The following is a 13568-nucleotide window of genomic DNA, read 5'->3' as shown; positions in this document are numbered from 1 at the left end:
TTTCACCACTAATGCCATCCATCATCAATTAGGGCCAAACATGGCCATGACCCAATGGGTCTCAGTGAATTTGTGGCAAATCGGATTTGGCACGTATTATACATATTGGGTTGAAGAACTTAAAATGTCGCAATTTTTTTTGTTCCTTTTAAGAAATTTCATACTTGTGTAATGTAATCTAAATTATGACAAACATGACTGTTTGAAACGGAACGAAAAGAATTTCTTCAAAAGTCTATACTTCGGAAGAGAAAACCATAAGGAAATTTATTTCTAAATACTTCCAAGTTCATGGGGGACTTGGTGATTCTATACGATCAATTTCGATACTCTAGCATTAACCCCTTGTTTTAATAACAAGAGGTCAATTGAGTTTAAGATACTGTACAGACGGAACTGTAACTAGAGCCACGAATAAAAGTCATTAAGGAGCTATGACGATCTATCTAAAAGTTATACGAAACATTTCAAGTAACTTTTAGATAGATCGTCATAGCTCCTTAATGACTTTTATTCGTGGCTCTAGTTACAGTTCCGTCTGTACAGTATCTTAAACTCAATTGACCTCTTGTTATTAAAACAAGGGGTTAATGCTAGAGTATCGAAATTGATCGTATAGAATCACCAAGTCCCCCATGAACTTGGAAGTATTTAGAAATAAATTTCCTTATGGTTTTCTCTTCCGAAGTATAGACTTTTGAAGAAATTCTTTTCGTTCCGTTTCAAACAGTCATGTTTGTCATAATTTAGATTACATTACACAAGTATGAAATTTCTTAAAAGGAACAAAAAAATTGCGACATTTTAAGTACTTCAACCCAATATGTATAATACGGTGCCAAATCCGATTTGCCACAAATTCACTGAGACCCATTGGGTCATGGCCATGTTTGGCCCTAATTGATGATGGATGGCATTAGTGGTGAAAAAAGTGCTTGGATTGACACAAAGAGGATGACCAGGCAGCTGACCAACCTCGTTCCGGGTGCCATATTTGACGTTGTCTGATGCAATTCATCGTGTTCAGGGATAACCTTAATGGACTCCTGAGGTTTCGGGAGTTCCGTTGGAAACTGTAGTTCTTGATGGCATGGCAGATGCTCCTTCATTAGGCTCAACAGTCTCACTGCCCGCGGACCCTGATCACTCACATGACTTTTCTTCTTTTGAGCCACAATGTCATTTACTTCCTCTGTGTCTCCCTCATCACCGTCGTAATAATCAATCCTCACCTTCCTGCTCGAAATCAACTGAATACCCATCCGAGAGGTGTCCAGAATGCACTCAAGATCACGCAGAGAATGCCGAAGCTTGGTGTTGTTTGTCCCATTTCTTAGGTCAAAAATCCACGCCAGGCGACAATCACAAATAAATTTGTTCTCTGTGAATAGAGGAAAAGAAAAGAGCTTTAGATTAGATTATAATTTCAATTGAATTTGCAAACAATAAACTATCTCTAAAATGCAGTGATTCCTGCAGGAGCACTTGATTTTCGGATTTAGTCATTGGTATGGGATTTTGCATCATATCTCTGACACTCTCAATGAGAATTATTGTCCCATGTGTTTTCATCTCAATACTTCATTGCTTCAGCGAATCCTTAAAAGGAGGTTTGCACCCCAAAGAATAAAATAGTAGAAAAATATTAAATTTGTGTTATTTTTCGCAAATTTAAAAATTAATCCCACATTTCATTTAATTTTATAGTACTTTTATTTGAAAATCCTGAATGTTCTATCATTGCTATAAGTGTTGTTCGCATGAATTATAGTTTTAAAAGGAAATTTTATTTTAAAAATAAATTGTAAGAAAATATATTTCATTAGTCTAGTTAATAAAAGGTGTAACACAAACTTTTAAACTAAAATACCAGATTTTGTTTAACTGAAAGGATTCAAAATAAATATATATACATATCAGCCTCTATAATTTCACGGCGCAGACTTCTAAATCGAAATCTGTAAATGCAGGGAAAGAGGAAATTCTGAGAGGTTAAAAGTGGATGACAGAGGGTGAATTTCAATCTAGCATGGTCCTCTTCTTCCGGAAGGATCACCCGCACCTCCGTTGGAATCCACGTGGCATATGCTTGAAGCGCACCGAGATGTGCCTGCTCTCTAATAAAATATTAAACGCATGTAACTCGAGATATTTCCTCCGGTTGGGTGAGGTGAAGAGGTCCCAAGGGCTGGGAGAGTGGGTAGCTCGAATAAGATGAAAGGTAGATAAAAGTTTTTTTATATCCCCTGTTCAGCATCTCAACCCCTTGCCCCACTCTGAGGGAGAGGAAAAAAAAGTACACCAGAGGGAGTCTAGTGGGTTCAGACGAAAGTATTCCGTAGGTCGGGGGAGGTTTTTGGAATAGAAAGAGCCCCGTCGAAATTGCAATCGTGCCACCCCCACAGTGAAAAATTCACCCTCAAGCCACAAACAAGCGCGCTTTTGAAGCAATCTGCCTATCTTTTGTGCATCACGCATGGTTTCCTCTGTCGGCAGGTAATAATACGCCCCTTTCATCCTTGAGAGCTAACACAAAACCTACGGCATCAACTGAGAGAATCCCAACGAGATCGCTTATGAGGAATTTTCTATTCTTTTTCTTATTGCTCGAGCTCAAAGAGAATGCAATATATACAATTGATTGATTTTGCCTCTATAATATTGTTGTCAAATGGAAATTCTGAGTGCATAGGGGTAATGAGTTATTAGACACCTCTTCCTATTTCTGCATCATATAAAATCGTGAGAGGCAATACACAAACATTCCCCACCGAAAATGCAAGGAAAAGGCAAAAAGGAATTCATTTACACTCAAGGCTAAAATTCATGTGAGCAACACGAATGCCAACGATAGTCATCCACATCAGCGAATGAAGAGTCCTACTATCACAGACCCCCCAGATGTCGATGTCCAGTTCCAGCGAGCACGCTTAACTGGAAAAGCAGCGTTTCGGCATATTTTTTCTGAATTGATCATCAAAAATATGCTGACTGATCAGTAGTTCTCGAAAAAAGGGCTAATCAAATATATGGAAATGCCGCTGTCTCGCGAATGTCGCTTTAAAGTTAGCAGAATTCAGTTGAAAATACATATGTTTTCAGCTGAATTAAAATCAGTTAGCATTTTATGCTCGCTGGGGTATGTTAAAGTGATTAGACATTAATCGAAATGATGGTGCTTTTACTCGAGATCGAGATGTAACCTAAGCATTGCCTTTATTACCCACAAGCCAAAGTTCTGATCAAAAGTTGAAAAGCAATTCTAAGCTTTTAAAGTATAAATCAGGCTCGGTTGTAAAAGTAACTCAATATGGTGAGTAGTTGACTCTTCCAGGCCGTATTTTATTATTTAAATACTTCGTTCAAGTACGAGTGTGATTTATCTATTGACAAGAAATATGGATCTACTCTGAGTAATCGTGAATACCGAAAATTAGTTTTTTCGACAAAGGTCTCCAAAACTGAGGTTAGATTTTTAGAATTTTTAAATAACAATTTTAGAAAATATAATATATGTATTTTTATTTACACAAATTTAAATATATTTTTTATTATGTTGAAAAGAACATTAAAAAAAAATCAGTTTTGGCCATCGTGACTCACGTAACTCCTTAAACGACTCTAGAAAGTTTATTAATTAACTAATTTGGCTAAAATAATATTTAATTGAAATGTCTTGGAATTCAGAGCAAATCTATGCTAACTATTAATACACAGGTAATTTAGGAACTGTTTTTAAATAATGTATTCACCGTTTTAAATAAGTGACAAATCCACAGAACCTTATAGCGAACTTTGTTGGTTAGAGCACTCTGCGAATTTCTTGGTATTATTTATTGCCTCTTCCCAACCTCAAAAAAACCTACTGAAATTGAAAAGAGAGTCTCGACGATGTTGCTGAAGAAAACAGAAGGGTGGATGCTCCTGGGGTAGGAAAAAAACAAATACAATGTATGACACCCTCTGGCTCATCCTTCAGTATCCTCAGAAAATCTCTCCCTCGAAATCTCACAAAGGCCATACATTCATGGATGTTATTATTATTTTGGGCGAATTACAAAATGTTGGCAGTCATGGAGATGTCCTGGGAAATGGGCTGGAAGCTCAGATTTCATCCATGCGCTTTTCCTCTCCTGCCGAAAAGGTTGTGAAAAGGGTAACCACCGGCTATGATGAAAATTGCAGAAAAACATTAGAGGTATCATGAGAGTACTTTGCCATGGACACGTTTTACACTCATCAATCAAACATCCTCCCCTGGAATAATCAACTCATCGAAACCGAAAGGGTGGCCAGAAAGTGATGCGTGAAAACAATTCTAGGGGCTAATGGAAAGATACCCCTTTTAAGTGTTGCAAATTATAGTGCTTCGGATGGACTCTACCTCAATAATTGAATTGGGTGACAGTTGGAAGGATGCTAATGAGTAAGGTAAACTCTGGCTGTTTGCTCACACATTATCATTTGATTACCTCGAGAGCCTTATAAATGCCACTTAAATGAGCAAAACTAATGTATGTTTTATTCTATGGATGCGCAAAAGTGTCATGCAAATCTTACAATCGGGGAAATACATTATTCTTTTTCTAGTTTGCAACTTTATCTAGTTCATATCTCGTTTCTATTGGCGTTTACGTTAAATGTAAACAAAAAAGTCGCTACGACAATAAGCGGTGCAACTGACAAAATATGCGCCTGAGTCAGAATTATTACTTAAGGTAAAATGGGGTAATTTGGGACCATTTTTAATTTGGAATTTTGAGATTTCCCTACTGTTTCCGATGGGTAAAAAAACAACGAAGAAAAACTGTTCCTTTTCTTACTCTTCTTTTTCTTCTGTTTCGTGTTTTTTTTTTCTTTTTTTCTCATCTGAAACAGTGTGGATATCTTAAATGTTTCGATTTGTAAATGGTTCCAAATTACCCTATTTTACCCTACATTTTAATTGGATAAGGGATGTTGTAGATATTCTTTGCGACCGATTATGGGATATCGAGCTCGAGGTAGACTTATGCTTTAGACATACTTACGACTAAAGCCAATATATCTAATTAGGTCTAGAGAGTAGAATACGTTGGTTTATGCTTCATGCTTCTTGATCCTTCGGGAGTTCAAAGAGAGGTTCTCGAAGTATACTTTGCAGTGGTTTCAGGTAAAATCCTAAATTTTTTTCTACCGCATTTGCCTAAGGGCCATGACTGACCTACGGCTTAAGCCGAGAGACGGGTTAACGTAATTACATTCAAAATAATGATTAGACCAAATTCCCAAGAGTTTCTCACTAACCAATCCGTATCTCGGCTTAAGCAGAGAGACGGCTTAGTAAGAAACTGATGGGAATGTAGCTTTATCATTATTTTGAATGTAATTGCGTTAACCCGTCTCTCGGCTTAAGCCGTAGGTCAGTCAAGGCCCTTAGGCAAATGCGGTAGAAAAAATTTTAGAATTTCACTTGGAACCACTACAAAATATACTTCGAGAACCTCTCTTTGATTTGCCGACTTATAGGGTAAATTTCATGAGCTTTCTCAGCCATCTAGTCTTACCTATTCCTTAGCTTTTTTTTCGTTCGAGGCAGCAATGACAATTTTTTTCAAAAAAAAGTTATATCCGACCATTAAAAACCTGAGTTGATATAATTATGTATGTATAGTTATTACGCAAGAATATTAATAATTTTATACCTGTAAAAATTCTCTTTGTCTTGGAATTGTGGGATATTTCTTCAAAGTTTTAAAAATCTTTTTCGACAAATCTGTTTAAGAGAATGACAAAAGACGTTAGTTAATATTTCATAAAACAAACTAACTATACTTCTTTCTAAAAGAATTCAAATCAAATATTCATATCCCTTAAGAATAAACGGTAGAATCTTCCCTCATAATGTACAAAAGTGGATGTTGAAACACAATACAAGAATTTAGATATAAGGACTATATACCTGTGCAGAGGCGTGAAATATAGATTTGATCAAGCAACTCTCTGGAGCAATAATCTCAAAGTCAGAGTGAAGTTGAATGGAAAACTTTGCAATATCGGAAATCAAGTGCGAGTTTCCCATCCCTTGGTGTGTGAAAGCGTGCAAAAAGTCTGTTGATGGAGTTGATGCCATCATCAAAAAGCTCTCTAGAGGGAGATTGATATTTTTTTTTTGTATTATACATTGAAGTTCTAGCATCTGCCATAAGGCATGTCAGAAGCCACAATGGTGCAAAATCAGAATAGAATTGTTGAAAAGTGAATGTTGTGCAATATTTCCAAAGGGAGAACAACTGTTTAATTGGCGACCTAAAACGATGAATGATTGATTGTCTCCGGCAATTTGCGATTCAGCTCAAAACTATCCGTCAGACTCGGCAACACCAACAACACTGCCCTGATTGACACGATGACACATCATCTCCTCGAAATCTCTGTCAAGCACAGGAGAGACTACCAAAGGTGGAAATGGCAACCTCTCCAAAGTGACCAGAGGCTTTTTGCCTATTTCAGAATCATTCAACAACAATGGAGTTCCTATGCCTGATTTCTGGTCAATTGAAATAATTTCCTTGTGATTCTCTTAGATTCATTTACCATTTTTCCCATTTGGCATTTCCCACCCCCACCCTCTGCCTGACGTCGTGAGGAAAAGCAAGAAAAAAAATCAGGCTCTGTTATTGAGAATGGCAAAAGTTATTTTTCCTACCAACAACCCAAGTATCACGGCAATATGTGAAATTTTATTCCTCGCACACAGAACTTTTGTTATTGAGTCGAGTATTTTTTTGGGGGGGAAAGATATTGTAGGGATGGGGGTGGAAATGACGAAAGGCAGAAATGGAGGAAGGAACAGATATAAAGGAAAAAAAAACCTTTTCATTATGATATTGAAAATCCTGTTTCCTCTGCAAGAGAATGTCTCTGCATGTGTTTTGTTTGGTTTCTTTCTATACCATCGAGTGTGAGAGCTTTTAAGCTCTTCTTGTGTGCCAACAAGTGTTGGGTGTATTATGCAAAATATAGTGGAGAAATACATTTATTTGATTTGATCTCTAACTTATTTTTGCCGGAGTTGGAGTTCGGTGTGAGAAAAAAAGAAGTGTTAGGGGAAGACTGCCGATCTACTCGAAAGGAAATTTAATATGGGAATCGGCCCCAAACCACAGAAGCACAATTGACTTGAGTTTTTCTCGCGTGTACGAAGAAACCAAGGAGGAGATTGATCCTTAATGTGGCGTAAAATGCTTAATTGCGGGAGTAAGTAAGTGATTTTCAAACTCGATAATACTGTTCGAACTCAAAGAAAGGGCCGCTGGTTCTATTTCCTAACTTAGCACGTTTTTGGCTTTCATAATTTTGGCTTTCGGAATTTTGTTTTTCGAAATTTCGACCGATACTCGTTCAATATAATGGCTTTTTTGCTGTATAGATAAAGCCCTCTACACATTGAGAGCAATTTTCATTAAAAATTGCATTTTTGACAGAATTTCAACGTTTCCACCTACAGACTGCAGACAATTTCCGTCAAAAAAGCAATTTTTGACGAAAATCCCAATGTGTAGAGGCCTTAAAACTATAAAAAAAAACGGCATAGTTAAGTATTGTATACTTTGCGAAAGGTTCAAACTCGTAACTTAAGTGCTATCCCGGTCTGACCAGGGTAAGGGGGACTCAGCCACTTTAATTAACATGTAGCTTTATGATGTCTACACTGAGAGAAATCCAAAAAAGTTAAAATAACATTCATCCGAAATCGGTGTAAATATTACCCTTTTTAAGTGTATTGGGGATTAATTTTAACCTTTTTCATGTTAATTTTACCCTTAAAAAGGTGTAAAATTAACATTAAGAAATGTTGATATATTTTTACACCTAAAAAGTGTTAAAATTATGAGGAAAAAAAGTTAATCGAACCTTTTTTTCTCAGTGTACACAATAGAAGCAATTTTCGTTAAAAATTGCCTTTTTTAAAAATACTGACGTTGCTACCTACAAGGATAGGGGAAATTTTCTTTAAAAAGACACTTTTAAAGATATTTCTCATAGTATATAGAGGCCATTAGGCACTATTTTCGGTCTTATAGGTAAGATCTTAATGGTAGGCCCTAATTAAGGACGGGATTTTGTAACGGACATCAATGGTGGATAAATGAATCTGTCAAACACACCTCCTGGTTACACTTCCGAATATTAAAAAACGGCAGACGTAACAAGGATTATGATACTATGTTTTATTTAACAAGTATTAACGATCTAATACTTCAAAAAAGGAAAAACTATTATGCAAAAAAATTATCCTATAAATACCCCCGAAAAAGAAATAAAAACACGTATTTTAAGGTTATAACGTTGTTTAATGGTTTCACTATTCACTACGCTTTTTCCTACACGATGTCGCATAATAATAATTATTAGTAAACTCCCTGAAATTACAAAAATTCACTAAGGATCTTTGAATAAATTTTGAATCCAATTAAAATGTCTTGAATAATATTTGATCTTGGTCATTAATAGTTCATTTACACGAACAGCAACGACAGCAACATAATTTTCGTAGTTCCAATACTCACTGCTACTATAGTGAAAAACTTGCCCTTCACAAATATTTTCTAATGGGTATTTCATATGGCAGCTTTTAGAAAGCAAGGTATGAAAGATAGGGGTAAATCAGGCTGTAATTTACGCTGTAATAAAACTGGTAAGACCTTAAAAATAGCTTCGCATCATTACCTAGCTAAATTAGTAAAATTCTCCAGTAATCCAATTAACGAGTTCGAGGATTTTGTAGTTTTTTAACTGTCCATTTTTTTAAGATTTTAAACGATTTACAAATCACTCTCAAAGATTTACAAATCAAACTAAGAATATTACAATTGATTTTCAGATAAAAGTCACTTATTGATTGATAGGCCGATAGATTGAGAATTGTAAAAGAATCCAAAACCCTTCAAACGAGCCCACTCATGATCCCATTCGGTTGAAAAAACTTTCTCTAGAGCATTTTCAACCTTTGACCTTGAAAAACCGTTATTAGGAATGATTTGACGACATTTTCGTATAAAATATGTCTGTCAACTTATAGGGGCATCCTTTGAACGTTCTAAGTTGCAATTTCCAACCATTTAACCTCTAGATCTAGTTGTTTACAGACCCTACACAGAACAAAATATTATGTAAAAATGTTCGTAAATGTTTCTGAATTCCTATAGGGGACTTACGAAATGCTCGTAAATCGTATAACCCACAATCAAGTTCGTAAAAGTTAGTACTTTTTCACAGATATTGTTCGTAACATGATCACTTGACGAGTATTTTTTGTACTTTTACAAACATTTGTTCGTAAATACACAAAAAATGTTCGTAAGATATTGTCATTTGTTCGTAAATTTTTGTTTGCCTGAAGAACATTTTAGGAATATGTTACGGAATATGGAATGTGTTTGTGAAAAAAGTACAAACTTTTACGAACTTGTTTGTGGGTTATACAATTTACGAGCATTTAGTAAGTCCCCTATAGGAATTCACAAATATTTACGAACATTTTTACAATTTTTTTTCTGTATACGGAGAAGAACAGACGGACAAACAGCGTGACATCATTTTTGAGAAATCATCTGAAACACGAAGATTTGTTGAGAAAGTGATCCCCGGGATAAGATAATGGGATAATGGGATATGTTATTCATAAACTGTTCTCAAAGCTCTTGAAGTTAATTAATTTGGTCATTGTTAATTTTAGTATCACAGCAGAGATATTTCCCCCTTGAAAATGTTCTCATTTTCATAAAAAATACTTTCCTTCGGCATCCCAATTCGCAGTGCTTGAGTATGAAAATTTTTCTGTGTATGATTTAAACAGCTCCCTGGTACAAGGAAGCTCCAGTAAGTGCGCGAGTGGGTGACGCCTGGGAGGCAATGTAGAGTAGGGTGCCAGCAAAAGAAAAGGCTGCTGCCAGGATGGTGAAAAAAGAATGAGGAACAGAGAATTTTCTATGCTATACGCTTGATTTGCTCTTGGTACAAATATTACATTTACCATGTGAAATGTTATTCCAGCTATTGGGGCTGGGTGCAAAATTATATGTATCACAGAGGGATATGGCAAATTTTATATATAGTGTCGTGTGCTTTGGAGGGGGGGGGTGGCTGATTTCTGCTGTCTCTAACCCATAGCTGTGGCTTCAAATAACATTTGTTCGCGAAATACACGAGAAACGTGCTCTTCCACACGTTGACGATTCACCAAACACTGCCGCAAGTCACCATGAAAATTCCCTTCTGTACACAATTTTCCCAGAGAACGGAGCTTGAACCATTAGTGGGCAGAATGGGGTCTCTCATCCACTTTCTCTGTCGCTTCCGAATTGCTCAAATACGCTTGGATAGTTCACAAGAAGAGTAACACGATAATCCATTGATTTTTATTTTGGGTTGGTTGCAATCTTTGGCAACCAAACACTTCCTGAAAAATAATTTTTCAACAAACTTTCTTCAATTTCCAACTTAAAAAAAAATATTTTTCATCTTTTTAGGGCAAAATGGGGTAATCGTTTTGGAATTTTGATATTTTCTTACTGTTTCAAACCGTCAAAGAGAAAAAGAATACCACGGTGAAGTACAAGACTTTATATTCGACTATGATATTATATATTTCGTTATGACAACACTGAGAAAAAAACAGGGATGTGATTAACTTTTTTTACCCCAAAACTTTAACACCTTTTAGGTGTAAAAATATATCAACATTTTTTAGTGTTAATTCTACACCCTTTTAAGGGTAAAATTAACATTGAAAAGGGTAACTTTAACCAATATACACCTAAAAGGCATAATATTAACACCAATTTCGGATCAGTAATGGAAGGTAAAATTTCCGGAGTGTTATTTTAACTTTTTCGGATTTCTCTCAGTCAGTGAAGGGTTCTAACGCATTGACAAACAGAATTTAAAATCCGTAAAAAAGCACATAATTGATATAGATTTTAAAGGACTTCTGTAAGTATTCTGTAACAGAAAACTAAGGTCTAAAGTACATCCTACTCATTAATTTTCGTAAAGGTTTCGAGATCTAATAAATTAGTACTTGGCGTTAATAAATGACTATAGAATATTTATGTTCACTCTAAGCAAACTTAAAGATTTTCACTTCTGGTCCTACAACTATTTCATTATTTTAAGACTTGTTCTAAAATACATCTCAAAGTAAATGTTCATATCTTAACCAAAACTTACCATAAGTCAAACTTGACTAGTCATACCGCAAAGCCCTCGAGCATACTTCAAAGTTTCTTTAAGTAACTTTCTCACGCTTTTCTTTTGAGTGAAAACGGGCGAGAATCTTCTACCATCATAGAGTCAATTTGAAACATCATTTTTCACTTGATAATTTCCTTTAGCAATATCACCTTTTACCTTTGACCGAGGTGACCTCAAAGCACTATATGGCATCAATTTTGCCACATTAAAGTATGTCTGTGATGGGAGTTATATGACGGTTGAAAGCTTTTGCACAGCTGAAAGCTCACCGCAAATTCGTTGAGTGCATAATGTGGGTGAAACGAGTTTCTCTTCTGGGTTTTCAAATTGAAAATTTTCCACTGAGAACGTCATTTCCTCGTATTTTTCAGGCTCCTCTTTTCACCTCTAACTATCAGTGCCAAAAAGGTTTTTCCTCCCCATCCTGGTGAACTCTCGAGAGAGGATTCGTCGTGGATGTATTTGACTTTGATATGGTTAATGAAAAAGTGCGGAAAAATTGCCACAGAGAAAGAGGCGCCTGTTGGGAAAGCCCTCAGGAATAGATATCCAAGAGGCACATTCGAACTGAAAGAGTTATGTCACACACAACTTTCTTTTGAAATTCAATTGAAACTTTTCTCAAGCTTATTGAATTTGCCAGCTTCTTCAAGAGAGCCCAGAGAGAGTGTTAGTTGAGTAAGATGCTTTGGGAATATGGAAAACTTTCATTTGGGGAGAAGTGAAGGGGATCCTTTTGGGACTCGTGTATTACAATTATGACGCAAACATATGTATAATATGGAAAATTTAGATATGGATAATCCAGATCCGAAGAAATGGAAATGAACATAGTGATATCAATTAAAAACTGTATATAAAGGAAGGCTGTCAGTCTTCGCACTCATTGTAGGTTCGAATACTTCAGATTTCTTCCATATTTCTTTAATGAATCTGAATTTATTTTCTCTGGAAATGTATGAATATATTTAATTATATTGCCATAGATAGGTCAGATTCATTGAAGAAATATGCGAAAAATATGAAGTGTTTTAAGCCAGAGTGTGTGCGAACTATAAAAGCTTTCCCCTATATTATTTTGTAGAAAAATATAATAATCGTTTTCCGACTAAGTCCAAAGAAGAATAACTTTAAGTCACATCCTCTTCAGAAGCGATGGTCAGTATTATTTTTCTTTTGTTTAAAAAAAGCAACATTTGAAATTCAGCTTTGAGAAGCCACACATATTCAAAAAAAAAAGTAGACCACGCCCCCGGTAAGACGTGTATCAAGAATGAAAATTATACATATTTCACAAAAGTAATCGAAGATATTGACTTTTTGTAACTGTTTTCACGGATAAACTGTATTTTGGACTGTTTTACGAAACGACAGATGAAAGTTCGAGACTGTGCAGAAAATTGGGCTATAAGTGGGCGTGGCTTAAAGTAAGATATAAAAGCATCAAACAAAGAGAGAAAGTTTATCATATTATTTCAATAAATGAAATCAAACTGCCCAGAAAAACTTGCAAATATATGTAATTATTTTATTTAATTTCTCAAAAATCCTAAAAGGGGCGTGGCTTAAATTTTATGTAAATTACAGCTAGTCCTTGTCATATAGATAAACTTTTTAGTGTAACTTGTTGTATATATTGCTCCTTGGAAATTACAAGGGACCAACTCACTTTTTGGCGATTTTGAGGTTTTAATGCACTCAGACAGAGAATTTAATAAAATTTCAGATGATATGAGTCAATAAATTTCGTTATTAGAAAAGTTTTTCAAAATTTTACTCTTTATAATTGCTTGCGCGGTTTTGTTTGAAGTCAAGAGGCATAAAATAGATTTATCGTTCAAATTTTTGTGAAACAAGGGACTAACTAAAGCAAGTTGATCCCGTGTCATTCTAATTTCATGAAAATTTGCGCATCATTTAGAATGACAAAGAGCTAACTCATAAAAAAAACATATTTTGAAAGGTAAAAATAGGTATGTTTCGATGTTTACAATAATGCTCATACAAATAGAAAAGAATTAAATTATTTTTATTAACACACTTAATTGAGATAATTATTTATACAAAGTTGAATCTTTTATGCTGTCTCCTGAAAAATGGCTCAGATTGAGTTGGCCCCTTGTAATTTCCAAGGAGCGATATATAAATTACCTTGATTTTGACCATTGAAATGACTAAAATAATATTAACCCTCCCTCATTTACCACGTGTCAAGGCACGCATCAAAAATACACTTTCAGAAAAAAATTTCAGTAAGATTATAACTAAATGGACAAAAGCAATTTAACTTTGTAATTTCAGTAAATGCGATTTTTGTGATAACCGTCTTG

General features: G+C 35.3%; 1 protein-coding gene across 1 annotated transcript in view; it reads right to left on the bottom strand.

Moving 5' to 3' along the window:
- Positions 1 to 479: 479 nt before the first annotated feature.
- Positions 480 to 13568, bottom strand: part of LOC129809619 (connectin-like) — an 85520-nt gene continuing 72431 nt past the window's right edge. Inside the window, exon 4 of the mRNA XM_055859578.1 lies at positions 480 to 1381. Within this exon, the coding sequence (XP_055715553.1) occupies positions 897 to 1381 (485 nt within the window). The 3' untranslated portion in view covers positions 480 to 896. The remainder of the gene's footprint in view (positions 1382 to 13568) is intronic.

This window comes from Phlebotomus papatasi, chromosome 1 (assembly GCF_024763615.1).
Source record: "Phlebotomus papatasi isolate M1 chromosome 1, Ppap_2.1, whole genome shotgun sequence".
NCBI lineage: Eukaryota > Metazoa > Arthropoda > Insecta > Diptera > Psychodidae > Phlebotomus > Phlebotomus papatasi.
Note: the sequence above shows the minus strand (reverse complement) of the source record. Positions and strands in the feature narration are given on the sequence as shown.